Raw genomic sequence first — 27183 nt, forward strand, 5'->3', positions numbered from 1 at the left:
TTGTAAAAAGGTGCTGATGAGTTTTGGTTCCCTTATGGAAAGATTGATATCATTTAATTGGAGGTAGTTCACAGAAGGCACACCAGGATGATCCCTGGTATGAAGGGACTCTCTTATGAATAAAGGTTAAACAGGTTGGGAATCTACTCACTGAAGTTTAGAAGAGTGAGAGGTGATCTCATTGAAAGATACAGGATTTGTACGGGATTAGGATGGATGAATGCTGACAGGATCTTTCCCCTCATGGGAGCATCTAGGATCAGAGAACACAGTCTCAGATAAAAGGGTGCCAATTTAAGATGGTGATACAGAGAAACTGCTTCTCTCAGATTGTTGAATGTTTTTGGAAGTCCTTGTCACAGAGAGTTGTCAGGGCCGAGTCCCTGTGTACACTTAAAGCTCAGATAGACAGATTCTTGATCAATAGAGAAAACAAGAGTTACGGGGAACGGCAGGAAAAATGAACGTGAGGAATGTCAGATCAGCCACGACCCTACTGAATGATGGACAGGATCGAGGGGCTTACTCCTGTTCTCATTTGTTCTAATTTATAGGCTTACAAAAGATATTAAAAAGAGCATCCTTCAAAAACACCAATAATCATCCTAAATCAACAGCACAAAACCCAATGATTGGGTCACTATTGCTATTTGTTGGTGCTTGTTGTGTGCAAAATGGCTGCCATCTTTTCTATATTACAACAGTTACTATACTTTAACAATGTATTGTTGGCTGGAAAAGGATTTAAGGTGTCTAGTGACTGTGGAATGTAGGATTTTGTGTGAAAAGTCAAATTTTCAGATAGAAAGCATATTGCTTTTCAATTTTTAATCAACATTTGCTCATGTTATTTTAAAAATGTTTTGTACAAGCTCATTTCACATTTTAGTACAGAGCTGCCTCATATTTAATCACAAGATGATTCTTAAAATAGCTAAGAAAATGCATTTTTGAAATAAATAAAAACTCTTGACTGAGCTTAAGTCAATCCAACTCCAATTAGCTTTATTTGGATTGCTCAGAGCCCTTTCTGTTATAAGATTGTGTTTGTAAACCACATCACCCTTTTCTTAAAACTTGGATTCAGGTATAGCTTTACTAACAAGGAGAATTTTGTTATGCAGTCATTGTCATTATGGCATAGGAGCAGGCACTCCAGCCCATCGAGACTGTGCTGACTCAATCGAATCAATCCCACTCTCCCGTTATGTTCTTATAGTTATGCAAGCTAAATTCCCTCAAGAGCCTATTCAATTTTCTTTTGAAATCACTGATGATCTCTATTTCCACTACCCTTGCAGTCAGTGAGTATCCATAATTAGTTGCCTGCTATATGAAAGAATCTTCCAGAAATATGTCATAAAGATGCTCTAACTACTTGGCAGTGATTATTACTCAAAACTGATTGTGCTCTTACTGCATTTATTACTGAATCCCAAATTACAACATGTACAATTACAATTTGTTCAGCTTACATTTTAATTTGATCCAGACTGCCCTGTACCTATAAAGATGGCAGCATAACACATCTGTTTGTCAAGATACAAAAGACCACAAATGGTAAAAATCTAAACTGAACATTTATAACTCACAGCAGGTTAATCAGCATTAAAAACTGAACGAGACAGTTCCCAAGTAAATCTTTATAGCTTATTTAATTTTTCTTAGGTGCTGGTCAACCTCTCATATTTCTAGAATTTCTTAGTTTAGAGACATCTCTTCTGTATTGCCATGTGGAATATCTATAATAAATTAACTGTTGTTTAGAAACAATAAATAACTTTGTTGGGTGCTATTAATTGATAAAATATATTTTCGTTACAAATACAAGAATCCAAAAGGAAAAGCTCTTACCTCCAACTGCATGAAGAATTTCTCCGTTTTTGTCGGTCACCAAAATCCTATGATGGCCAGAGTCAGCAATTGCTAGTCTACCTGTAGCATTGTCTACTGCAATTTTAGCCGGAAAAAGCAATGATGAAGGTGGCAAAAAATCTTTGTATAATTTCAATCTGATGGCATGATCCTTAATTTCTCCTTTTTCTTTGTAGTACTTCAAAGTCACTGAAATAAAGGAAAAAAGTTTTTCCTTATGTCCTTCTCCAATCAGAGTGAACAGAATATTTCCTCGTGGACCTAGAATTACGAGTGTTGGCCAACATGTCACCTCAAGCTCTTGCCACAATTTTGCATCAGCATCGTTCACAACAGGATGGGTAATATTATAGCGAAGGACAGCACTCTGAATGTTCTTAAGAACCTTTTCATTTGGGAACTTTGCTGAATGAACACCAACAACTACTAGTCCATCTGAAATGAAATAATTCATATAAAATTAAATCAGATGTGCAACAAGGAAAAGCTCTGAAGATAAATGATTACTGTACAGTGGTCAAATTAACACTAACAACAAATTTCAGAGCAACCACCAATTCTATAGCCACAAGAGAAGCTAAGCTAAGAAATAGTCACAAAGGCAGAAAAATTATATGTCCAACATTCTGCAATTTGGAACTGAAATTCACACTGAAGTTGCAGTAGGCTGAAAGGTATGAAATATACAGAATATAAAAAAAACTAAAATTGTAATTTTCATACTTAATAAACATGCTCTCCTCTTTTAGGAGAAGGCAGTTAGATAAGCAGTCTGTTGCTTTTGAGGTAAATCACAGTAATCATGCTTTCATGCTGGATGTTGCAACATTTAAAATTTAAGCAAAGTTTATCTATAAAATTGATTCATAGACACCCTTTTGAGATTGAGAAAATACTTGTGTATTTCATGTTGTGTCCCACTAGGACATGTCAACTTGTCTCCTCAGTTGAAAAATACTATTCCTAAGTACTAATTGGTCTCAAATTTTATATTGTCTAGATGTTCTATTTATAACAAGATAAATGATTGTTACAAGCAGATATATGCTCATTTAAGTTGACAGTTTGCTGTGTGCAAATCTATTGCAAGCTTTTAAGTAGTTAAATAGCTGCAAAATACTTTGAGATATCCTGGACACAACAAGATATTGTAAAATGCAATTCTTGTTTTGCTACTGAACTAGGATGCCCAATGTTTGTGCTACCCATGTGAATAGTATCATTGTTAATTCCTTTTCATCTCTAGAGACGATTATATTTGAGGAAAATAGAAACATAGGAAATAGTGTAGGCCATTTAATACGATCATGGTTGATTGAACCCTTCAATGCCTTTACCCAACCTGCCCTGTAATTCGATGTGCTATTGCTCATAAGAAATCTATCAATCTCTACCTTGAACGTATTGAAAGGCCAAGCGTCATTAGCTTTCAGTAACAAGGAGAATAATCTGCCTGCATCTATCAAGAACTTTGTATGCTTCAATGAGATCACCTCTCATTCTTTGAAATTCTAGCAAACATTGGGCAAAATAAGCCTATCTCTCTCAAAATCTTGAATCAAATCTGCTAAAACTTTGTAGCACTCCTACTATGGCAGTAGTATGCTTCCTGAGATAAGTAACTCACCTCTTCACTCACCAAATGCTATCTACCATCTACAAGGAAGAAGTCAGGAGTGTGATGGAATACGGCCCACTTGCCTGAATAAGCGTAGCTCCAACAACACACAAGAAGCTTGACACCATCCAGAAGAAAGCTGTTTGTTTGACTGGCACACCATCCACAAACATTCACTACCTCCACATCCAGTGCTCAGTAGCAGTGTGTACCATTTACAAGATGCACTGCAGAAATTCACCAAAGGTCCTGAGATAGGACCTTGCAAATCCACAACCACTTCCATCTAGAAGGACAAGGGCAGCAGACACATAGAAACCCCATCACTCACAAGTTCCCCTCCAGGATATTCACCATCCTGCCTTGGAAATATGCCACCCTTCCTTCAGTGTTACTGAGTCAAAATTCTGTAACTCCCTAACGGCATTGTGGGTCTACCTATAGCACATGGACTGAAGCAGTGCAAGATGGCAGTTCACTATCACCTTCTCAAGGGCAACTAGGGATGGGCAATAGAAGAATGAAAAATAACAAGAACAAAACTGCACACAGTAGTTCGGGTATTAAACAAGATCCTATACACCTAAAGTAATACTTCCCTATTCGTGTACTCAAATCTTCTTGTAGCAAAGGCTAACAAACTATTAACCTTCCTAATACCATGCTGCACCCGCATATTAGCCTTCATTAACTTATCTACAAGGACATCTAGGTCCCTTTTTACATCTACATTTTCGATTCTCATACTATTCAAGATGTGCTCTGTACATCTGTTCCTGCTACCAGAGTGGATACCTTATATTTTACCACATTATTTTTCAAAAATATGCATGACAATTTTCTCACTTTAATGCTGAATAAAGAAATGCTAGAAGGTTTACAACAAACAAATCAAATTAACAGATCGAACAATTACCAGTTAAAAGATAGAGCGCTAATAAATAAGACATTCACATGCACTTTTGTCCAAAATGTGCATGTGAAACTTAGAAACTTAATTACCTAGCTGCAGTGAACAGAGTTATGCATTGGGAACAGCTAACACCTCAAATGATACGAATGAAATTGCAAATTATATCAGTCCTGTGTTACTGTTTCTGGTACTGATGCTCCATATTCAGACCCACTTGATTGAAAAATGAATCCTGGAGCCTTTTCCCAGTTTAGTAATTCTCTTTCTTCTGTACTGCTACAGTGAAGGGATCTTTAGGAGCTCAGCATCATGTAACACTTCATATCATGGGGAATGGCCTTATGCAGAAGGAAATTGCTGAAGTTCCAATAATGTTTTGCATTGCCTGTGGTAAAATGAGACAATCTGGATAGATAGTGGTTAGGAATCCCTGAACATTTTTTGTCTAGTAATGGTTTAAAATTTGAGTGGCAGTTCAGTAGCAGATTTACTTGCCTAAAAGGGATTTGCTTTTTGTTTTCATGCAACAACACTGCAATTCCTGTTATTAACTTAAAGATGTGAATTTATATAACAACTAAATATAATATTATTTTATACAGAAACATGTATATTTTTAAGTACAAAACAAAATCTACAGTCCTGAATAATTTCTTCCACATTATTTAATTTGGTGAATATTTCTCTGCATTTTGTTCCGAAGTGTTCCCTACAGTTCACTATCTTGTACTTTTCTTCCCCAATTAAATAGTCATTATGTTTTCAATTGACTACAAAATGCAAGCAGTCTGTTTTTAGTATTAATGGCACTGCAAACAATTTGGGTGGTACACAGTACCTTGGATCTCCCTATATTCGATATGTATTGTTATGATCCCAATCGATGTTCTTACTGCATAAGTCAGATCCCAGACTGAAGTTTGGCTTGATAAATGTTTTCTTTGGTTTTACTACGGGGCACTCAATTAAAGTGTGTAATGCTGCATGTTCGGTTTTAACAATGAAAGGTAAGTTTATTATGCACAACAAATTAAAAATAGAATACACCAAACTAATTACAAACAATATATGTTTAAAGCATTTCAAACACAAAGTAAAATATTGTAAATTCCCATTCATCGCAACAGCACTCTTTTACATGACTCACACCAGACAGAATTTCCTCCCCACCACGTCTAACAGGTTTAATTCAACTGTGGCTTCAATTTCCAGTCTTGAGAATCTGATAGCCTCTTCTTAGAGTCTTCATTCAATCAATATTAGACATTTTCAGCTTCAAACACCTCTTCCAAGTTTTAAATACATGCTTTTGGTCCATAACTTTATAAGTGACTTCACACGGAGATAGCCTACTTCTAAACGATCTTCCTTTCTCAGGAGCAAATGTTTTACAAATCCAGCTTCAAGCAAGGCTTCTACAAAACCTGGCAAAAACAATCTAATCCAGATCTTGTGAAAGCCTAATGCACAACATTGTTTACTTCATTCACCGCTAACTATCCCAATGCAAACAACATCACATTAAATACCAAAACCACTCTCTCATTGTTTTTTAAAGCAATCAGTGGCTATAGAAATACTTGCAAGTCAAATCATTAAACCCCTTCAGAAACACAGACCAAAACCCACATGCCACAAACTCAAATTCAAACTTTAATAAATACCAAAAGATAGATAAATCACACACCACACATCACAGTGTGCAACTTTCATCACAGATTAACCTTTGCTGAGTTACCAAATCCCATTTGTTTCATTATTCTATTTACTTTCTGAAGATCATTTAGATATATTTTTAGCAATCCCAAAAGATTGGATTTATTTTACTATCCATGACAACAATGGAAACAGCAAAAATGTTATTTAATGGATAATGTTGTTAAGTTTAAAAAAATACAAGCGAACTGCATTAAGGAACATGGGGACACTTGCAAATAATACCACAACATATTAAATTTTGTCAAGAAATTACAAATCAGTATTGTATCAGTATCCAAAAATAGATCTAAACAACTGATCCACATATTACTTGTCATGCTTTAAAATATGTCCATATAATTGCAGCTTAAAAATTTTTTGTGACATTTAAAGAAATTCAAATTGTTTTAAAAGGAGGAAACTTTCAGTTAAAGTAACTAGACAAAGATTCTTTCTTCCTAGCTTTAATTTTAAATAGAATGCAAGTTAAACGTGTTTCAGTGAAAATAAAAGTCTGAAGCATCTGCTATTTGTCTAGGCAGTGAAACAGTGATTGCTGAGTTCTGAGTTCTGAAAAAGGGTCACCGGATCCAAAATATTAACTCTGTTCTTTCCTTTACAGATGCTGCCAGAACTGCGGAGCTTTTCCAGCAACTTTGGTTTTGTTCCCGATTTACAGCATCTGCAGTTCTTTCGATTTTTTTTTAACTTAAGGCATGGGCGGCAGACAGAAGGGCACTTAGCGGGTATTGAGAGAATCCCCCCAAATGCATCTCTCTCATTTTTTTTTGGCTTTGGAAAATGGTGAGCATGATTGTTCCTCTGTTAAAGGCAGCAATATCAAGGCCATGCAAAGTGGGTAGTTTAGCTGTTCATGGAGGGAGGAAGCGGTGTAGAAGGGTGACAGTGGTAGGAGATTTATTAGCCAGAAGAGAAGATGCGCGCTTGTGATCACAGATGTGATTCCAAGATGGCATAGTGCATCCTCAGGTACTAGGGTCAAAACTGTTATAGATGGTTGCACTGCATTCTGAGGGGAGAGGGTGCACAGCCAGAGGTCATTGTCAATGTTGGGACCAATGATGTCAGAAGAAAGAGAAACGAGTTTGCAACCACACTTTAGGGAGTTAGGTAGGAAATTTCAAGGGTAGTAATCTCCAAATTACTCCCGGCAGCACACAGTAGTGAGTATAGACATAGAAGGATAGAGCAGATAAAGCAGATGAATGCATGGCTAAAGAAACGGTGCAAGAGGGAAGGCTTTACATTACAGAATCAGAGATGTACAGCTTGGAAATAGAACCTTTGGTCCAACTCATCCATGCAGACCGGGCATTCTAAATAAATCTAGGTCCACTTGCCAGCATTTGGCCCATATCCCTCTGAACCCGTCCTATTCATGTATCCATCCAGGTGCCTTTTAAGTGTCATAATTGTACCAGTTCAACCACTTCTTCTGGCAGCTTATTCCATACACACACCGTCCTCTGCATGGAAACATTGTCCCTTAGGTCCCTTTTATATCTTTCCCCTCTCACCTTAAACCAATGCCCTCTAGTTCTGGACTCCCGTACCTTGGGAAAAAGACTTGACTAATCACCCTGTCTATGCCCCTCATGATTTTATAAACCTGTATAAAATGTGACTACATTCCAGAGAAAACAGCCCCAGCCTATTCAGTCTCTCCATATAGCTCAAACCCTTCAACACCTGGCAACATCCTTGTAAATTTTTTCTGTACCCTTTCAAGTTTCACAACATCTTTCCTGTAGTAGGGAGGCCAGAACTGAATACAGTGTTCCAAAACTGGCCTAAGCAGTGTCGATTACAGCCAGAACATAACATCCCAAATCCTATACCTAATGCACTGGCCAATAAAGGCAAGCATACCAAATACCTTCTTTATGACCCTGTCTACCTGTGGCTCCACCTTCAAAAGAACTATGAACCTACATTCCAAGGTGTCTCTGTTCAGCAACATTCCCCAGAACCCTAACATTACGTGTACAAGTCCTGCCCTGACTTGCCTGACCAAAATGCAACACCTCACACTTATCTAAATTAAACTTCATCTGTCACTCTTCGGCTCATCTGATCGAGTTCCCATTGTTATCCGAGATAGCCTTCTTCACTGTCCACTGCAACACCAATTTTGGTGTCATCTGTGAACTTACTAACCATTCCTACTATGTTCACATGCAAATCATTTCTATAAATGACAAAAGGCAGTGGACCCAGCACCGATCCTTGTGGTACATTGCCGATCACAGTCCGCCAGCGTGAGAAACAACTTTCCACCACCACCAATACCACCACCCTTTGTCTCTTTCGAACTAATTTTGTATCCAAATGCCTAGCTCTCCATAGATTCTACGAGATCTAACCTTGTCGACCAGTTTGGGACCGTTTCTGGGTACATGGCAACTGTACAAGTAGGTCTGCTATAACACGTATTGTGTTCATGCAAATTGACTATAACTTGGTTGATGAATAGTAGACGTTGTTTGGATTACGCAAACTTTTTGCTGTAAAGGTGTAGTGATTTCCCTAGAACGCAACCTTCTAAGGTGATTTTCTAAAGTGCGATGTCACACAAGAACACAACTATTGCGTTATAGGAGAACTACCTGTACAAGTTGTATGGGTTACATCTGAACAGAAATGGAGCCAACATCCTTGTGGGGAGACCTGCTAATGCCGTTGGGGGAGAATTAAACTGGATGGGCAGAGGAATTGGATCCTGATTAGTTCAGAGGGAAGAAAATCTGAGATGGAAGTATAAGTTAAAAGATGAGTCTGGAATGCCGACAAAATGTAGGCTGAATAAAGAAAAGTTAGCAAACAAAATGGAATATATTTGAATGCAAGGAGCCTGAGGTATGACAGCAAGGAGCTGAGGGCACAGATTGGCACATGGTTTGTGATATAATTGCTTTGACCAGGACATGGCTGAAAGATCGGATGGATTGGCAGCTCAATATTCCTGCTTAGACAGCATTCATGTGAGACAGTAGGATTAGAAGTGAAGGAAGGAAGGAATCAAATAAAGCAATGACAAGGGCTTTTTATCTTGGAAAGATCAACAAACGAAGCCAAAATAAAACAATGAACTGCAGATGCTGGACAGCTGAATCAAAGGGAAAAACTGCTAGACAAACTCGGCAGGTCTGGAAGCATCTGTGGGAAGAAAGCAGAGTTAATCTTTCACAGATGCTGCCAGACCTGCTGAATTTCTCCAGCAACTTCTGCTTCTGTGTCAATGGAGCCATATGAGTAGAAGTAAAAAAAAACAAAAGAGGCAAACACATAGCAGGATGTATATTATTCACCTCCTAAACAGTCAGGAAGAGATAGAGGATCAAATACGTATTTTTAGACAACAGGAAGAATAAGGCTGTAAAAAGTAGAGGATTTTAATGACCAAAAAATTAACTGGGCTAGGAACATGAGATCTAGCAGGAGTAGGTCATTCAACTATTCAAGCCTGCTGCACTGTTCTATAAGATCACGGCTGATTTGCCCAGGTTCCTTTGCCCCGTCTTATGCCAGCTCCTCATAATTTTTAACTCCTCAATATTTAAAAAAAACTAACTCTGGTTTAAATAGTTTCAGTGATCTAGTCTCCACAACTTTGAGTGACAGAAGTCCAGACATTCACAATCATTAGGGAGAAGAAAATCCTTTGAATCTTGGTTTAAATAAGTATTTCCCAATTCTGTAACTATATTCCTTGTTCAAAATTCCCACAAGAGTGGAAACATCATCTCCACATCTACCCTGTCCAGCTCCCTCAGGTTACTTTACATTATAATAAGATCAACCCTCATACTTCTAATGAATAAAAGCCAAACCTGTTTAACCATACTTGATAAGGTCAACCCTCCATCTAAGAAGCCAGCCTAGTGAATCTATTTTGACAACCTCCAAAGCAAGTAAATCCCTTTCAGGACAATATTGTACATGGTACTCCAGGTACAACCACATCAACACCCTGTACCGTGTAACAAGGCCTTCCCACTTTCAAAGCCTTGCAGTAAAGGCCAAAAATTCAATTTGTCTTCTTCATTACTTGCTGCAAGTGAATGCTAACTTTTTGTGCTTCATACTCAAGAATACGAGACTCCCCTATGCTGCACTTTTTTTGGAGTCTCTCTCTACTTCCCACCAAAGCACATAAACAAATATTTTTCCCCATTAAACTCCATGTGCCAAGTTTTTGATCACTGACTCATCCTATCTACATCCCATTGCAGATTCCTTATCACTAAATACCCTCCTACCTATTGTTACACCATCATCCAATGTAGAAGCATTACAACATTACCCCTTCCATCAAATTGCTAACAGAGATAGGAAATAATTCAGGCCTAAGGACAAAAGTTGTGGCACTTTTAGTTACTGTAGAGTTGACAAGGAGGAGCCAGCTGATGTAGTATATTTGGACTTGTGTCAAATGCTTTCTATTAGTTCCACATAAGAGATTGATGTGCAAGGTTAAAGCACATCGGATTGTGGGAAGTGTATTGAGATGGATAGGAAACTGCTGGGTAGAGAGAAAACAAAGTAGGAATTAATGGGTTCTTTTCAAACTGGCAGGTAGTAACTACTGGGGTGCTACAGGGATTGGTGCTGGGACCCCATCTATTCATAATATATGTCAATGATTTGTATGAGGAAAAAAAATGTAACATCGCCAAATTTGCAGATGATATCAAGTTGGGTGGAAGGGTAAACTGTGACGAGGATGCAGAGATCCTTCAGCATGATCTCAACAGATTGAGCAGATGCAGTATAATTTGGATAAATGTGAGGTTATTCACTTCGGAAGAAAAAGCAAGAAGGCAGATTTCTACCTGAATGGCTGTAAATTGAAAGAGGAGAGTGTGCAGCAGGACCCAGTTATCTTTTTTGCACCAGTCGCTGAAGGCAAGCATGCAGGTACAGGTGGTAAACAAGGCAAATGGTATATTGGATTTCATTGCGAGAGGTTTGGAGTACAGGAGCAGGGATATTATGGTGCTATTGTACAGGGCCTTGGTGAAACCACACCTGGAATATTGTGTGCAGTTTTGATATCCTTTTCTGAAGAAGAATGCTTTTGCTCTTGAGGGAGTACAGCAAACGTTTATCGGGGTGATTCCGGGGATGACTGGTCTGAGATAGGATAAGGGATTCACTAGGTTGGGATTACTTTCGCTGGAATTCAGACAAATGGCGGGGGGGGGGGGGGTCGAATCTCGAATCTCAGAGATTTATAAAAATTCTAACAGGACTGGACAGGGTCAGTGCAGAGAAGATGTTCCCGATGCTGGGTAAATCTAGAACCGGGGTTCAAGTATGAGGATTTGGGGTAGATGATTTAGGACTGAGATGAGGAGACATTTCTTCATCCAAAGAGTGGTGAGCCTGCGGAATTCACTACCACAGAGAGTAGCTGATGTCAAAATATTGACTGTATTCAAGAGCCAACTAGATATAGCACTTGGAGTGAATGGGATCAACGATTATGGGGAGAAAGCAGGGTTAAGCTATTGAGTTGGACCATCAGCCATGATTGTGAAGAATGGCGGAGCAGGCTCAAAGGCTGAATGGCCTCCCCCTGTTCCTATCTTCTATGTACCTTTGTTTCTTTCCAACAGGAAAAAGGTCCATTAATCCTAACTGGCTTCTGTGTTAACCAATTGTCAATCCATGCTCATGCATTATCCCCTTTACCATGTGTTCATTTTTTTTATATAGCCCTGGTCAAATGCCTACTGGAAACCCAAATAAAAGGGTAAATGTAATTTATCAACTCTGATTGTTATATGCTTAAAGAACACTGGAAAATTGGTGAAATGTGTTTTGACTTTCACAAAAGCATGTTGACTGTTTGATTATGTTAATCTTTTCCAAACAGCGTATTTGTTATTTAATAATGGACTCTAGCAATTTCCCCAACCACAGATGTGAGGCCTTCTGTCCTATAGTTTCCTGTTTTGTTTTAAACACTTCCCTTCTTGAACAGAGCAATTACACAAACAGATGACCTCTAGAAATCCAATGAGAATATCTCCACTAATGCTTCCACCAACTCTGTAGCAAGTACATTTAAAATCCATGCATGCAGGCCATCAGATTCTGAAGACTCGTCTGCCTTCAGTGTCATAGTTAATCAAATACTTTATTCCTTTGTGACAGAAATTCTTACAAAAAGTTTCCCTCCAATAGCACCTTGCTTATCTGGCATCCTTGGAATACTCCTAGTGTCCTCCAACATGGAAATTGATGTAAAATATATGTTTAAGTTATTTGCCACTTTCCTGTACACTGTTACAAATTCCAAGTTTCATCCTCTAAGGGTCCTACCTTCACTTTAACTACTCACTTCATTTTTTAAAACATACCCATAGAAGCTTTTATTGTTAGTTTATATTTCTTGCTGGTTTACTTCAATAATCAATGTTCTCTCTATAATAGCTTTTAGACATTGACTTCTCTTTTCTAAACATTCCCAATCCTCTGGTCTACCACTAGTTTTCACCATATTGTATGCCTTGGTTATTGATTGGATATTTGCCTTGACCATGTTTCTAACCACAGGTGTTTATCTTCTCATCAAATACTTCTTTTTGACAGAAATAAATTTCTATTGCACATTATGAAATCTCCTAAATGTCTGTCATTGTTCATTTACTGATCATCCCCCAATCTATTTTCCCAGCCTGCATCTGACAACTCTTTTTGTACCTCTTACGACTATGGTTTTTTCTTATTGAAACTGAAGGTGCTGGTCTAGATTCAAATTACTCTCTTTCAAATTGAATTTGAAGTTCTATCATGTTATAATCTCTATCCTCTAGGGGATTATTAATGAGATCATTTATTAATCCTACCGCATTACACATTACTACATCAAAAAAAAAACTTGCTCCTGGGTAAATTTTGCAACGTGCATTGCTAAAAAATAATCCCTGGTGCACTTCATAAATTCATCTTCTATGTTTCTGTTGTCCATCTGATTTGTCCAGTCAATATGCAGATTGAAATCACCCGAGACTTATGTTTGAAGAATTTTGAAGACCATCATTTGCAACATAATGACATTACCAAAATTTTGACCTTTGTGGGGTCACTTTGACAGACTATAAGGAGAGTCATCGAAGAAGGTGTTCTTATTTCTCATATGATAAAGGGGTTGTGAGTGTAAATTCACACAGCAAGAGGTATGTCAACATGCTCAGGTGCCTGTGGATCTGTACACTCTTGTTCAAATTGTAATAAATCACTTAAATACTTACCGTATACTTTTTGTCTTCTTGTGATTCCTATGTCAGACAAACAGTAAAGAAGCAAATAATAACACAAAGATTGGAGCCAAGACTGTGTAATTCCATCTATTCAGATGATGGAGGAATGTTAAAAGAAATTGGTATGTTTAAACACATCAAAATTCGCAGACTGCTCAATAAGGATGGGGGAGAGATAGTTTACCAGATTCACAGATATGGTGATTAGAATTTTGATCTGTCAGTGAGATAGCATTTAAAAGTGATAAATTTGGGAGGAAATTAACAGTCATTGGAGAAAAACGTGGAAGCAATCGAGGAAAGCCACATCAATTTTGTGGAAGTACAGAGAGGTTTATGCAGTTGATGTGGTGTACATGGACTTTCCAGAGGCATTTGATAAAGTACCACAGAACAGGTATGTCAGCAAAGTCAGAACTTTTGGAATAAAAGGCACAATGGCAGTATGAATATGGAACCGAAGGAATGACAGGAAATAATTGTGGTAAATGGTTGCTTTTCAGACTGGAAGAAAGCGTACAAGGGGCTTCCCCAATGGTCAGAGATAGGACCCTTTTTAATACATATTAATAATGTAAACTTGGGAGGGTCAATTTTTGCCAGATGGATTTAACAAGTTTGTATATGGCTGGAGAATTTGGTGCCAAAATCTACACACTGAAGGACAGAAATCTGAAAAATTATGATTTTGTATTGTCAAAGGAAAACACCAGAGGTGAAAAAAGCACACAGCACTCTCCTCCACATCAGCAAATGACAACTTAAAATGGCCTTCACAGCATGTGGGCAGTACATATGAATCATGAGCAATGATGCAAGGCCAATGAAAGATTTGGGTGTATAGGGTACAATATCAAAATTTTCAGATTACATAAAGTATGAAAGTATTGTGAGCTGTGAGGGGGATAGCACTAAATTTCAAGAGGTCATCCGTCTAGTGGAATAGGCAGACAAACAGATGAATTTTACTGCAGGGAGCTATTTCATTTTGGTAAGAAAACAAAGAAGAGGTAATACAAATTAAAGACTGTAATCCTAAAGGAGATACAGGAATTGACAAACGTGGGGTGAACACATATAAATAATTAATGGTAGCAGGGCAGGTTGGGAAAGAAATTAATAAAGTATACAGAACATACGGCTTCATAATTAGGGATACGGAGTACAAAAGGAAAGAAGTTAAATGTAAAACTGTATAAAATGCTGGTTCAGCCTCAATTAGAGTAATGCATCGAATTCTCGGACATCACACTTCAAGAAGGCTCCGAAGGCATGAGAAAAGATTATTGACACTGAGCCCTGGGATGAGGCACTTCAGTCATGTGGATAGAAGCTGGTATTGTTTTTCTTGGACAAGAGATCATTAGGAGGAGATTTGATAGCAGTCTTTAAAATCATGAGGGATCTTAATAGATAGAAAATGTTCTGATTAGTGGAGGAGTCGAGAACCGGAGGACTGTAATTTTAAGTGGCTGGTTAATAAAAACACATGAAAATCTTTTCATGTTGTAAGTGGTTGGAATTTGCAATGCACTGCTTAACAGTATGATAAAAGTGTTCAAACAAATCATCTGAAGGGCTATGGAGTCAAGGCAGGAGAGTGAGCATGAGAGTTGCTCTTGTTGATAATCATTATGGATACAATGGTGTTATATTAATTCCATGATTCTATAGTTAAATAGAAATAAGTATATTTCATAACCGCTGACGGGAACAAATAGCTGATTTGTTCTAAATGGTAACAAAAGCATAAATAGAACCATGTAGAACAAAATAAAAGTTGAAATGCTTCTCCACACATTATTTTGGGTACTGAAAACAACTTTATTAAGCCTTTCGATAGAAATAAACAGTATCATAAGCTGCAATGATGCAATCTGTCTGAGTTGCTTAAAAACAAAGCAGCTGATAAAATTGAAAATGAAATCACGCAAAGTTAAATCTCAAAAGGTCTTTGTAAAGTCGCATCAACTGAGCATTCTTTCAGTATATGCAAGTTGGTTCATAAGAATCATTGGATTTTATACGATAGGTGATGCTCTTTTGTGATTGATGAGACGTCTCTCTGCTCTGAAGGCAGATTACAGTCTAATGTTTTAGCCAAACTAAAACGCCTAGGAAATTGTGAATTAAAGTCAGTAAAACTGCATTATTGGGAATCAACTGCCCAAAAATCTCCAAATTAATTGCTAATTAAGGAATCCAATGACTCCATGTTTGGCACATCAAATTTTGTTTGACTGTACAGCCATGAAGCATCTTAGGATATTCAATGTGTTATATCAAAAGAAGCTGTTGTTGTATAGCAAGTCCAGTGGAAATTAGAATCTGATATAATGACATCAGGGGGCCAAAATATTTCTTGCATATACACACTTAAGCTCTATTTGAATTTAATAACCAACTGTATCATTAATTTTTATACTTAAAACAACACATACAGACAGCAGACTTTATTTTACAAACTTTTACCAATGCCAGTGTTTCTTAATGGGCTCAATTCAAATCACTTAAAATAACTACAAAATATGATCACAAATGGGAAAATTCCACTTACAAAATAAATTCCATTTAAACTGTGGACAAACAAGTCATAATAACTCTAAAGTGAAAACACATCACTTTGGCTATTGGCCTTATTAATGTTTTATGTTGTACTTTAAAGCTTTTCATTTGCTCACAAATATTATGGATAGGCACAAACTTGAGTCAGTTCCTTCTAAAGAAAATGGTTCAAATAAACTGACTTATTAAAGATTTCCAGCTTTTCCCATTGAAAATTCATTGTTACTAATACCTTTATCAGAGTGCTTCTCTTCTAGAGCATGAAGGTCTGGCAGCAAGTGCATGCAGTTGATGCAACAGTAAGTGAAGAAATCCAGTATCACCACTTTACCACAAAGGTCTTTGTGTAGGAGGAGAGGAGTTTCAGTGTTCACCCATTCCAGACCTGCAAGTGAAGAAATACAAAAAAGACCATTTACTTTTGCTGATACTGAAACTACTCAGTAAATGGAACTGCAGATGTTGGAGAATGAGAGATAACAAGGTGTAGAGTTGGATGAACACAGCAGGCCAAGCAGCATTAGAGGAGTGGGAAGGCTGACGTTTTGAGCCTAGACCCTTCTTCAGAAATATTTCTGAAAGGAGGGTCTGGGCCCGAAATGTAGGCCTTCCCACTCCTCTGATGCTGCTTGGCCAGCTGCGTTCATCCAGCTCTACACCTTATCTACTCAGTAAGGTGATGGAATTAACAAACCATTAAAAATACTTAGACCAGTCAAGGGTCCAAGTCTGAAAATACTACAACGAGAATTTTATCGAAGGAGAGATTGTTGATTGTCCTGTTACTAGGTCTGATAACCGAACTATAGATCACACAGATAGCATGATCCTGGCAATTTTTCACCAGCAGTAGACAATTAAGAGGTTGCCTCTGGGACTCTTGTACAAGTGACGAATACAAGCTGCCTGATAAAACTGCCAACTCAATTACAAGGCTTGAAGCTAGGCAGCACAACTGATAATGGGAACCTTAAGAGTCAGTGCAGGACAAAGAAGGTGTTCGTTCACACTCAGAGCCTTGGTAAGTTTCTCTTAAAAATGTTAATGCGTTAGCACCAGGCAGAGGCAGTAAGGAGCCACAGTGAGGAAGGTAGTGGTGTGGCGCGGGGGGTGTACATAAAGAATACCACTTCCAAGGAACCTGCTTCCAATTTGCTGTCCCTACGAAATCCACGGTAGTGGAAACATAATGACTTCACTCTGCCATTTTACCAGATCTCCTGTCTACTAGCCAGCCTGAGAAGGCCTAGTAAAATGCAAACCTTAAGATTAAAAAGGCAGCCAACATTGGTTGAAAAGTCATGTTATTCTTGGAAAAAAAACTGTAAATATTCACACAGTATAAAATAATCCTGAAGAGAAGTCTTTATTGAATATTTTACCTAACAGAGAGTAATCAAATTTTGATTTTTTTTCTGCAATTAGCCTGAATATACTTATTAAACAAAATTATCAATTTGAATAAATTCACAAATTACAGGGAATCAACACTTTCAGTTCCTGACATAATCGTTATGCCTTTGGCACAATGTCAATATAATCCCAAGATTGTCCTGATAAATTAAAAAGGAATTTACTATTTTAAATAATAAAAGATTAACATTTTATACAAACATCAAAACAATGGAGAAGCACAGGTTCAGTCTTTCACCATAAAACTACAGTTATGTATAATGTCATTCAATAGGACTATTCTCTTTATTTAGAACGAAGGGAACAGAAGCTATTTAGGGAGCTATACTTATGAGAGTTCCACATCTCCCACCCCACCAACATCAGAGTTGGGGGATGCAAAATTTATCGCTCCTGCTTTATTAATGGCATGGGTTATTCTCAGCTATATCTGACTGGATCAGCTTTAGAAGTATCCTTTTATGATAGGGCAAAATCCTCTACCTACTCCAACATTATCCCCTTTTCATCATGTCTATTACACAGAAACAGCCCTGAATAAAGTTATCAGAGATAATGGGAACTGCAGATGCTGGAGAATCCAAGATAACAAAGTGTGGAGCTGGATGAACACAGCAGGCCAAGCAGCATCTCAGGAGCACAAAAGCTGACAATGAAGGGTCTAGGCCCGAAACGTCAGCTTTTGTGCTCCTGAATGGGAGAGTAACCCTCCTCGATATTCTTAATTTTTCCATGTCATTCAGGCAGTTTATTATTCTTTAATCACTTCTCCTGAACCACAAACACTTGATTAGGTTCATAAGATTTTTTGATATGGACACACATTCAATTATTTATTTTCATTGCCAACACGCATACAGCTGAAACCAGATACACTTAAGACAAAATAGTTCAATGTAATTTGATACATAGAAGCTCTAGAATAAACATTAATCCAGATAGATATTCCTCTCTGACTTCCATTCAAAGTTGAGATTTCTACAAATTCTTACCAGCTATTCTTGAAATTGAAACAGATTGATGATATTTCTCTGTCCAACTCAAAACCTGGCAATGCAGGAGATGGATTGGGAGATGTATGCTGGTATAAATATGTGCTAAAACTTCAAATCCAAGCTTTAATACAAACTTTCTTTTTCGTTTACGTGTAGAAATCATTTTAAAATTTCATAAATAACTACTGCAGAGCAGCAAACCCCAAGGTTTGGAGACACAAATGAAAATGCTGCTGTCCTAATGAAGGAGGAAGACAGAAGCTCTCCATGGAATTGAGACAAAATAGCCATTTAGGGATGAGTGTAGACACAACAAAATGAAGTTGCCATGGCAGTAAGTATCATTAATGCTACTACTGATAGGAAACATCAGCATTGATAAAATTTTAATAATTTTGTTTGGATCAACTCTCAAAAATACCTTTTTTATTCTCACACCTATTTGTATTTGAGTATATCTCTCGAGTATTCTGGAATGTTAAAAAAGCCATACAAATTGTAGTTGTTTAAATATATTAGATCATGTAAGGGGCAGCAAGCACACCTTTCAAATATGTACTGATTCGAGTATCAATATGTTGAATCAAATATGCCTCTTTAGTCATCTTGCTCACATCATGCTAAAATTGCTTTACAAGCTTACCATTAATGTCTGGTATTTTGCATGGGAGTTTCTACATTGGTCTGCAATCCTGGCCATGATGTTCAATTTATTTCACCACTCACAGTGCTTCTCGCATGAACTCCAATAGCAGTCTCATTTTCCGTCACTAATTTTGTTTGGACAGTAGGATTTATAACAGGTTGACTGTATACAGTCACTGCAAAGCCAACTCTTATCCTCCTTTACCTAGGAGGGTTGTCCCCCATTTGTCTTTCTCCATAGCAGCTCCTTTCCCCTTCTTCCAGCACTGCTCACAGCTGCTCCCATTTCTTCCCTCCCATCCTCTACATTGCTCTTGGTTTCTTCCTCCATTCAAAAGCATGCTGGCTCTGGCATCTACAGGAGTGCATCTTTCATTTTCTTCCTTGCATCATTATTGACATAACGGCTGCTTCTGAGCTTCTTATCTGTTAACGCTCTTTTTGTGAATGATACTGCTGTATACTGCAAGTGGAAATTCCTGATCTTGCAAGAATTTCTACCCACAATATTTAATGGCTTTAATCAAAGTTGAAGTACTCGTACACGTGGAGGTCAGAAGCTGTACTTGGGGATTCAACTGGTTAAGAGTTCAGGAAGTTCTCAGGATTGCTGAATGGTGTTTCATGTTTACAGCATAGCATGAATGGCCCAATTACCACAATATCTTTCACAGCACTGGGGAGAAAATGTGGGAATAACAAAGACCAATTAGTACTATTATGAAAACAATGCATGCTGATTTTGTTTCATGTGTGTAGACAGACACCCCAGAATGATGTCAGTTAGCACATACGTTACAATCAAATCTGCACAAAAGAATATTCAGCAGACCTTTGTGTGACCAACTGCATACAGGCTGTTAAAAATATATTGCATATTTAATGAACATGACAACTTAAATTATATTTTAACAATCAAATATTGACAATCAGACATTAAACAGAAAAATATCTAGGAATATAACGTGGGGTCTGTAAACATCTAACAGGAGGAAAAACAGGATAACACTTCTGGCATAGACTGTACAAAACTTGGAATATGGAGGATATATACAAACCTCTTGAAAGGTCTAAACAATGCAAAGATTTGGAAAGAGAGAAAAATGAATTTAAACTAAGAGTCAAATTTCTCCCACAGATAGATAGTTGATGGATTTAATACAAACAAGCATTTTGAAAAACTGTATCAAGATAACAGATGGTCAATATATGAAGATAAACTTAATGAAGGAAAAATACATGAAGTCACAAACAGGGAAGTATTAGAAAATATTGGTAGTGCACAAGCAATCAGAACTTTACGCACAAATTTCTACACTATCTACAATAAGATGAATGTACTAGAACATAAATACCAATGGCTTAATAATTCTTGGCTCACAGGAAACCAACACAACTTTTCTGGAATTTTCAGTTTGAGTTCTAATACAAATGAGTTATGACAATGAGAAGAGAAGACATCTATTATTGTAAGACTTCTACACAGCGGCAGAGTTCCATTAGAAAGTGAAGCATAATGCACAAGCTAAATGTTATGCATCATCTCTAACACATAGTACAAAATACATGGCAAGGACAAATCACACTCCATAAACTAAACTTTAGGCAACAATAAAGAAGCACAAGTACAAGAGAAAACAGTAAATTTTACCACTTGCCAAAGCTAACGTTTCTTGTATGAATTAATAGCTGATTTGATATCAATATAAAACTAAAAAAAAAACCATAACATTATTCACCAATTTAAATGAATTCCATTTTCCAAATCTATAACCTACATTCCTTTTGATCTGCTGCATATCAGTAATATATAATCAGTTTGTAATGTAAAATGCAGAAATTAAACAGATGACCCTCCAGAAATACTACTCTTATGACTAGTTTCCTGGATTTCTTTCACCCCCAAAACAGTCCAAAAATATTACGGACCGGTTTAAGGGGCAAGATTAACAGTGTGGCTACCAGATCTCATCATTTATCAATGTAAATAAAACTGTGCTGTGTGGACTATTTTAAAAATTCAAGTGACATAGCATGTCCTATTTTTGAATTGTAATGTAATTGTTAAAATATTTGTATAATACACACAAATGACCTCATCTAAATAGTTAGATGTTATGTTTTACAAATGTTTTATAAAACAGCAGAATATATAGAATTTAGAACATATAAAATTATGACTGTCAAACTACCAGAGAAGAAAAATTAAATTCCAGAGCTGAAGTTAAAAAGAATAAATCATGTCACCTGTACTAGGAACCACGGTCAAACTTTCAAATTTAAGATTGTTTCATCCAAATTTCTCCCAGTTTAATGAACATTTTGTTGTGCAGATATAAATATTAATCACTTCAAACACCAGTGATCCTGATAATTTGCATTTGTCATCAGACTACGTAGTGCTTGACTTCAGATATTCTAAACCGTAACTATCAATTCAATTTTGCTCATTTACCATGCAAGAATTTAGTTAAATTGATTTGAAAATGAGGTGATGTTCATATATTTGTAAATAATTGCATTGTAAACTCAAAGTGTGATTAATTACAGCTAAGTAAAGCACAGACTTAATTTCTTCAACCACAACATTTGTAAAAGGCAATAATGGATCTTACTCAAATCCAAAAAACTGGAGGCTAATTTTAAATAATTCAGAACTTTAAAGACATCTCTATACATAATCAACACGTTAAAAATAACCAGCATGGAAGTGTTAGAAGTTAAATTCAGATGACACAAATGCCAATTATGTTGAATCTGTTGATCATTCCTGCCAGGGGAAAACAGCAAATTCCATTGAGTGATGCCAGTGACAGGGCAACATTCCATACCAGAAACTCTGGATTAGCCAAATTTGTCATATGAATGTGCTTACCATTCAGTAAGGAGTGTGACCACACAACAGCTTGAAAACATGGAGTGCTAGGCAAGTTACCATCTGACATTGAGATTCCCCCCTGCAAGATGACCAAGTCTGCAAATACAGCTGAATGTGAGACAAAGTTAAAAGTACTCTCAGACAGAAAGCTAAGATGCAGCAAGTGGAAAACCTCAACTGACCACATGCTGAGTGGGAGAGTCCAGCATTGAGAAAGACAAGATGGATCAGCTTGGAACATTGTGACAAGCAAATTTTCTCACCAGGAGGTGGATGAGAACTGCTGTCGATCCTGACATTGAAGTGGTATTAACGTGGTTCAAGGCAGCCTGAGCAGAGAACACTCCTTTTGCCAATCCAATTCTGTAGAAAAGTACATCAAGAAAGTTGTAGCTCCCTGTGATGGATGACCATATTGATTCGAGACAAGGCACAACATTGCCTTCTGTAGAGTTATTGGAGAGTGCAGAGTCGCAATGACAAATGTTTGGCTCCACAATGGTACTGAATAAGTACATAAAAAGAGACAGTTTTGATGCACATGAAACTGGGCTTCTGCTAGACAACTCTTTACATGTTTAACCTTTTAAACATCATCCTTGAAACTGGAGTAAGGAATGCATCACTGCTTTGTCTGCACCAATGCAGATAGAATCAAAAATTGGCTAGTTCTTGTGATACCAAAGTCCAAGGAGCTATTATGCTTCACAAATGTCTTTTTTGTACTTACCCATACAGTACAAGGCTAATACAAGTACCTTGACAAGCTTCAGCACTATAGAGCAGTGATTTGGGTAAGTGGACAAGAGACATTAACAAAAAGGGAAAGATTACTATTACTTCAGTTGTCCTATACACCCCAACATTGCTGGCATCAAGAGTACGAAGCTGACATCCTTGCCACTCAACACTATGACCAGTAGTGGGGGGGGGGGGGGGGGAGACAAACTGGAAATTTAAGAATGAAGTTAAAGGGAAAGTGAGAAATAACAGAAGTTAAGAAAGACAACAGAGTCAACGGAGCAGAAAACTCAAGAAGGGATCGTACAGTATGGCCAAGTGAAATAGGGATTGATAGGAAGGGTGAGGGGAGTAACAAATTAAAAGTATTATATATGAATGCACAAAGCATAAGAAATAATATGGATGAGCTTCAGGCCCAGTTGGAAATTGGCAGGTACGATGTTGTGGGGATAACTGAGACGTGGCTTCAAGTGGACAGGGCCTGGGAAATGAATATTCAAGGCTATACGTGCAATTGAAAGGACAGACTGATGGGCAGAGGGGTTGAGGTGGCCCTGTTGGTGAGGAATGATATTCAGTCCCTTGCGAGGGAGGATATAGAATCAGGAGATGTAGAGTCAGTATGGATAGAGCTGAGAAATTCTGAAGGGTAGAAAGACCCTAATGGGAGTTATCTACAGGCCCCCAAACAGTAGTCTGGATGTAGGGTGTAAGTTGAATCAGGAGTTGAAATTGGCATGTCACAAAGGTATTACTACAGTTGTTATGGGGGATTCAACATGCAGGTAGACTGGGAGAATCAGGATGGTACTGGACCCCAAGAAAGGGTGTTTGTGGATTGCCTCCGAGATGGATTCTAAGAACAGCTTGTACTGGAACCTGTAAGAGAGGAGACAATTCTGGATCTGGTGTTATGCAACGAACCGGATTTGACCAGGGACCTCGAAGTAAAGGAGCCATTAGGAGGTAGTGACCAGAAAATGATAAGTTTTAATCTGCAATTTGAGAGGGAGAAGGGAGAATCGCAAGTGTCAGTATTGCAGTTGAACAAAGGGAACTATGGAGCTGTGAGGGAGGAGCTGGCCAAAGTTTAATGGTACAATACCCTAGCAGGGATGGCAGTGGAACAACAATGGCAGGTATTTCTGGATATAATGCAGAAGGTGCAGCATCAGTTCATTCTAAAGAGGAAGAAAGATCCTAAGGGGTGCCAGGGTGGCCGTGGCTGACGAGGGAAGTTAAGGGCTGTATAAAGATAAAAGAGAAGTATAACAAAGCAAAGATGTGTGGGAAGCCGGAGGACTGGGAAGCTTTTAAAGAGCAACAGAAGATAACTAAAAAGGCAATATGCGGAGAAAAAATGAGGTACAAAGGCAAACTGGCCAAAAATATAAAGGAGGATAGTAAAAGCTTTTTTAAGTATGTGAAAAGAAGAAAAGGTTAAGACTAAAATTGGGCCCTTTAAGACAGAAAACGGGTGAACTTATTATGGAGAACAAGGAAATGGCAGAAGAGTTGAATAGGTACTTTGCTTGTGTCCTCCCTAGTGAAGACAGATCCAATCTCCCAGATGTAATAGTGGCTGAAGGACCTAGGGTAATGGATGAACTGAGGGGAATTTATATTAGGCAGGAAATGGTGTTGGATAGACTGTTAGGTCTGAAGGCTGATAAGTCCCCAGGACCTGATGGTCTGCATCCCAGGGTACTTAAGGAGGTGGCTCTAGAAATCATGGACACATTGCTAATCATTTTCCAATGTTCTCTAGATTCAGGATCAGTTCCCCTGGATTGGAGGGTGGCTGATGTTGTCCCACTTTTCAAGAAAGGAGGAAGAGAGAAAACAGGGCATTTTAGTCTGCTTAGCCTGACGTCAGTGGTGGGAAAGATGCTGGAGTGAATTATAAAAGATGAAATTACGATTCATTTGGATAGCAGTAACAGGATAGGTCAGAGTCAGCATGGATTTACGAAGGGGAAATCGTGCTTCACTAAGCTTCTGGAATTTTTTGAGGATGTAACTATGAAGATGGATAAGGGAGAGCCAGTGGATGCTGTGTACCTGGACTTTCAGAAAGCCTTTGATAAAGTCCCACAGAGGAGATGAGTGAGCAAAATTAGGGCACATGGCATTAGGGGCAAAATACTGACTTGGACTGAAAATTGGCTGGGTGACGGGAAGCAAAGAGTAGTGATAAACGGGTCCCTTTCGGAATGGTGGGCTACCGCAAGGTTCGGTGCTGGGACCGTAGCTGTTTACAATATACGTTAATGATACAGATGAAGGCATTAAAAGTAATATTAGCAAATTTGCTGATGACACAAAGCTGGGTGGCAGTGTGAAATGTGAGGAGGATGTTATGAGAATACAGGGTGACTTGGACAGGCTAGGTAAGTGGACGGATGCATGGCAGGTGCAGTTTAATGTGGATAAATGTGAGGTTATCCACTTTGGTGGCAAGAATAGGAAGGCAGATTACTATCTCAATGGAGTTGTTAAGTAAAGGGGAAGTACAACAAGATCTAGGTATTCTTGTACATCAGTCAATGAAAGCAAGCATGCAGGTTTGGCAGGCAATGAAGTACGCTAATGGCATGCTGGCCTTCATAACAAGAGGAACTGAGTATAGGAACAAAGAGGTCCTTCTGCAGCTGTACAGGGCCCTGGTGAAACCACATTATGTGCAGTTTTGGTCTCCAAATTTGAGGAAGGACATTCTTGCTATTGATGGAGTGCAGCGTATGTTCACGAGGTTAATTCCAGGAATGGAGGAACTATCATAAATTGAAAGATTGGAGCAACTGGGCTTGTATACACTTGAGTTTAGAAGGATGAGAGGGGATCTGATTGAGACGTATAAGATTATTAAGGGATTGGACACTCTGGAGGCAGGAAGCATGTTTCCACTGATGGGTGAGTCCAGAACCAGAGGACACAGTTTAAAAATAAGGGATACGCCACTGAGAGCAGAGTTGAGGAAAAACTTCTTCACCCAGAGAGTGGTGGATGAATGGAATGCTCTGCCCCAGAAGACAGTGGAGGCCAACCCCTTGGATACTTTCAAAAGAGATGGATAGAGCTCTTAAAGATAGTGGAATCAAGGTTTATAGAGATAAGGCAGGAACAGGATACTGATTCTGGATGATCAGCCATGATCATAATGAATGGTGGTGCTGGCTTGAAGGGCCGAATGGCTGACTCCTGCACCTACGGTCTATTGTTTACTGAGCAAACTCCAGCCATTAGATCAAAGGTGATTACGAATCTGAAAACCCATTCCCATAGGCAGGGTAATCTCTTAGGTTATTAAGGCCAATGATAAGGAGTACAATGTAAATATGCTAAAAGCCACGTTCATCACAAAGGCATGGAGGATGGTGACCAAAGCCACAACTGCTGGACATTTCTACCAAGTTGAATTAGCTTTATTATCACATGCACTCAAATGATTAGTGAAAAGTTCACAAGTCGCCACCAAAGGCACCATCTTAGGTCCAAGATACATAGGTATACATTCTTCAGTACAAATTCTTAGCCAAAAAAATTAGAAAAGCAAAGAAATAGACGTCTAGCATTACAGATCGTAAGAATAAATTAGAAAATACAGAAATAAAAAGTTCAGAACAGTCCTTCCAATCCCATCCATGCTAGGACCTAGTCTCCAGTCCACCCAAGCATCACCTTGGGACCAGCAGACTGCTGTGGAATCACCTCAAGGCCATCAGTCCAGGCTGAAAGATCAGAACACTGGGTCACTAAGATGGCCATTCCAGGCAGGAAACAGTCACACCCAGCTGGAAGGACACCTTGCCGGGTCTGTGCTGAGGCTGAGAGTCTAAGTTCAAGTCCACGCTGAAGTGAGGAGTTCAGGATGTCATCAAGAAAAAAGAAGAGAGAAAAAAAGGGGGAAAAAAATGAAATGGATGGAGTGGGTGAATTCCGGCTGAAGTGTCCTATTCTACCGCCATGTTAGTTGGGTTCAGACAAGTTACTCGTACATAAGATGCTGTGAACAAGGAGTAGCAGGGTGTGATCAATCAACTTGACGAGATGTTTTTTGCACATGAGAGAGAGGCTGGCATGGAAGTTCCAGCAGAGAGAAATGTGGAAACCTGAAGGTGGACAACACTAACAGAACTGGCAGATGAAAAATTCATCGATGTATTATATCCTCAACAGAGAAGACCGATGACCCGGAAGAGTCTGACCCACCGCTCACCCACATGTTTCTCTATCTCATGATGCAAAGGCTGTGGAGATATTCCAGAACTTCATACTATAGCGCAAAAACATTTGACTATATTGACAACATGGTGGACTGCATTTGACTCATCCAAAGACAAAATGTCAAGTGGATAAAGATTATGGAGCTTTTCTGGAACTAACTAGATTTTTCAATGCAAAGCTCTGGGCTGTTACAAAGTAGGGCCTTCTTAAGGTGTGAAAAAATTAGAAAAAATATTTTTCACACATTTACTGCTTTATTGTGTTTTCAATTCGCATTTTACTCTTAAATGTCCTCAAAAGGCCTAGCAAATCACTCAATTCAA

General features: G+C 38.3%; 1 protein-coding gene across 1 annotated transcript in view; it reads right to left on the bottom strand.

The window, feature by feature from the left end:
* nhlrc2 (NHL repeat containing 2) overlaps positions 1-27183 on the bottom strand; it is a 114653-nt gene that overhangs the window by 81911 nt on the left and 5559 nt on the right. The window contains exons 2-3 of the mRNA XM_059653039.1: positions 16191-16343; positions 1855-2310 (exon numbers count right to left, since the gene is read on the bottom strand). Coding sequence (XP_059509022.1) covers positions 1855-2310; positions 16191-16343 — 609 coding nt within the window. The remainder of the gene's footprint in view (positions 1-1854; positions 2311-16190; positions 16344-27183) is intronic.

Source organism: Stegostoma tigrinum, chromosome 20 (assembly GCF_030684315.1).
Source record: "Stegostoma tigrinum isolate sSteTig4 chromosome 20, sSteTig4.hap1, whole genome shotgun sequence".
Lineage (NCBI taxonomy): Eukaryota > Metazoa > Chordata > Chondrichthyes > Orectolobiformes > Stegostomatidae > Stegostoma > Stegostoma tigrinum.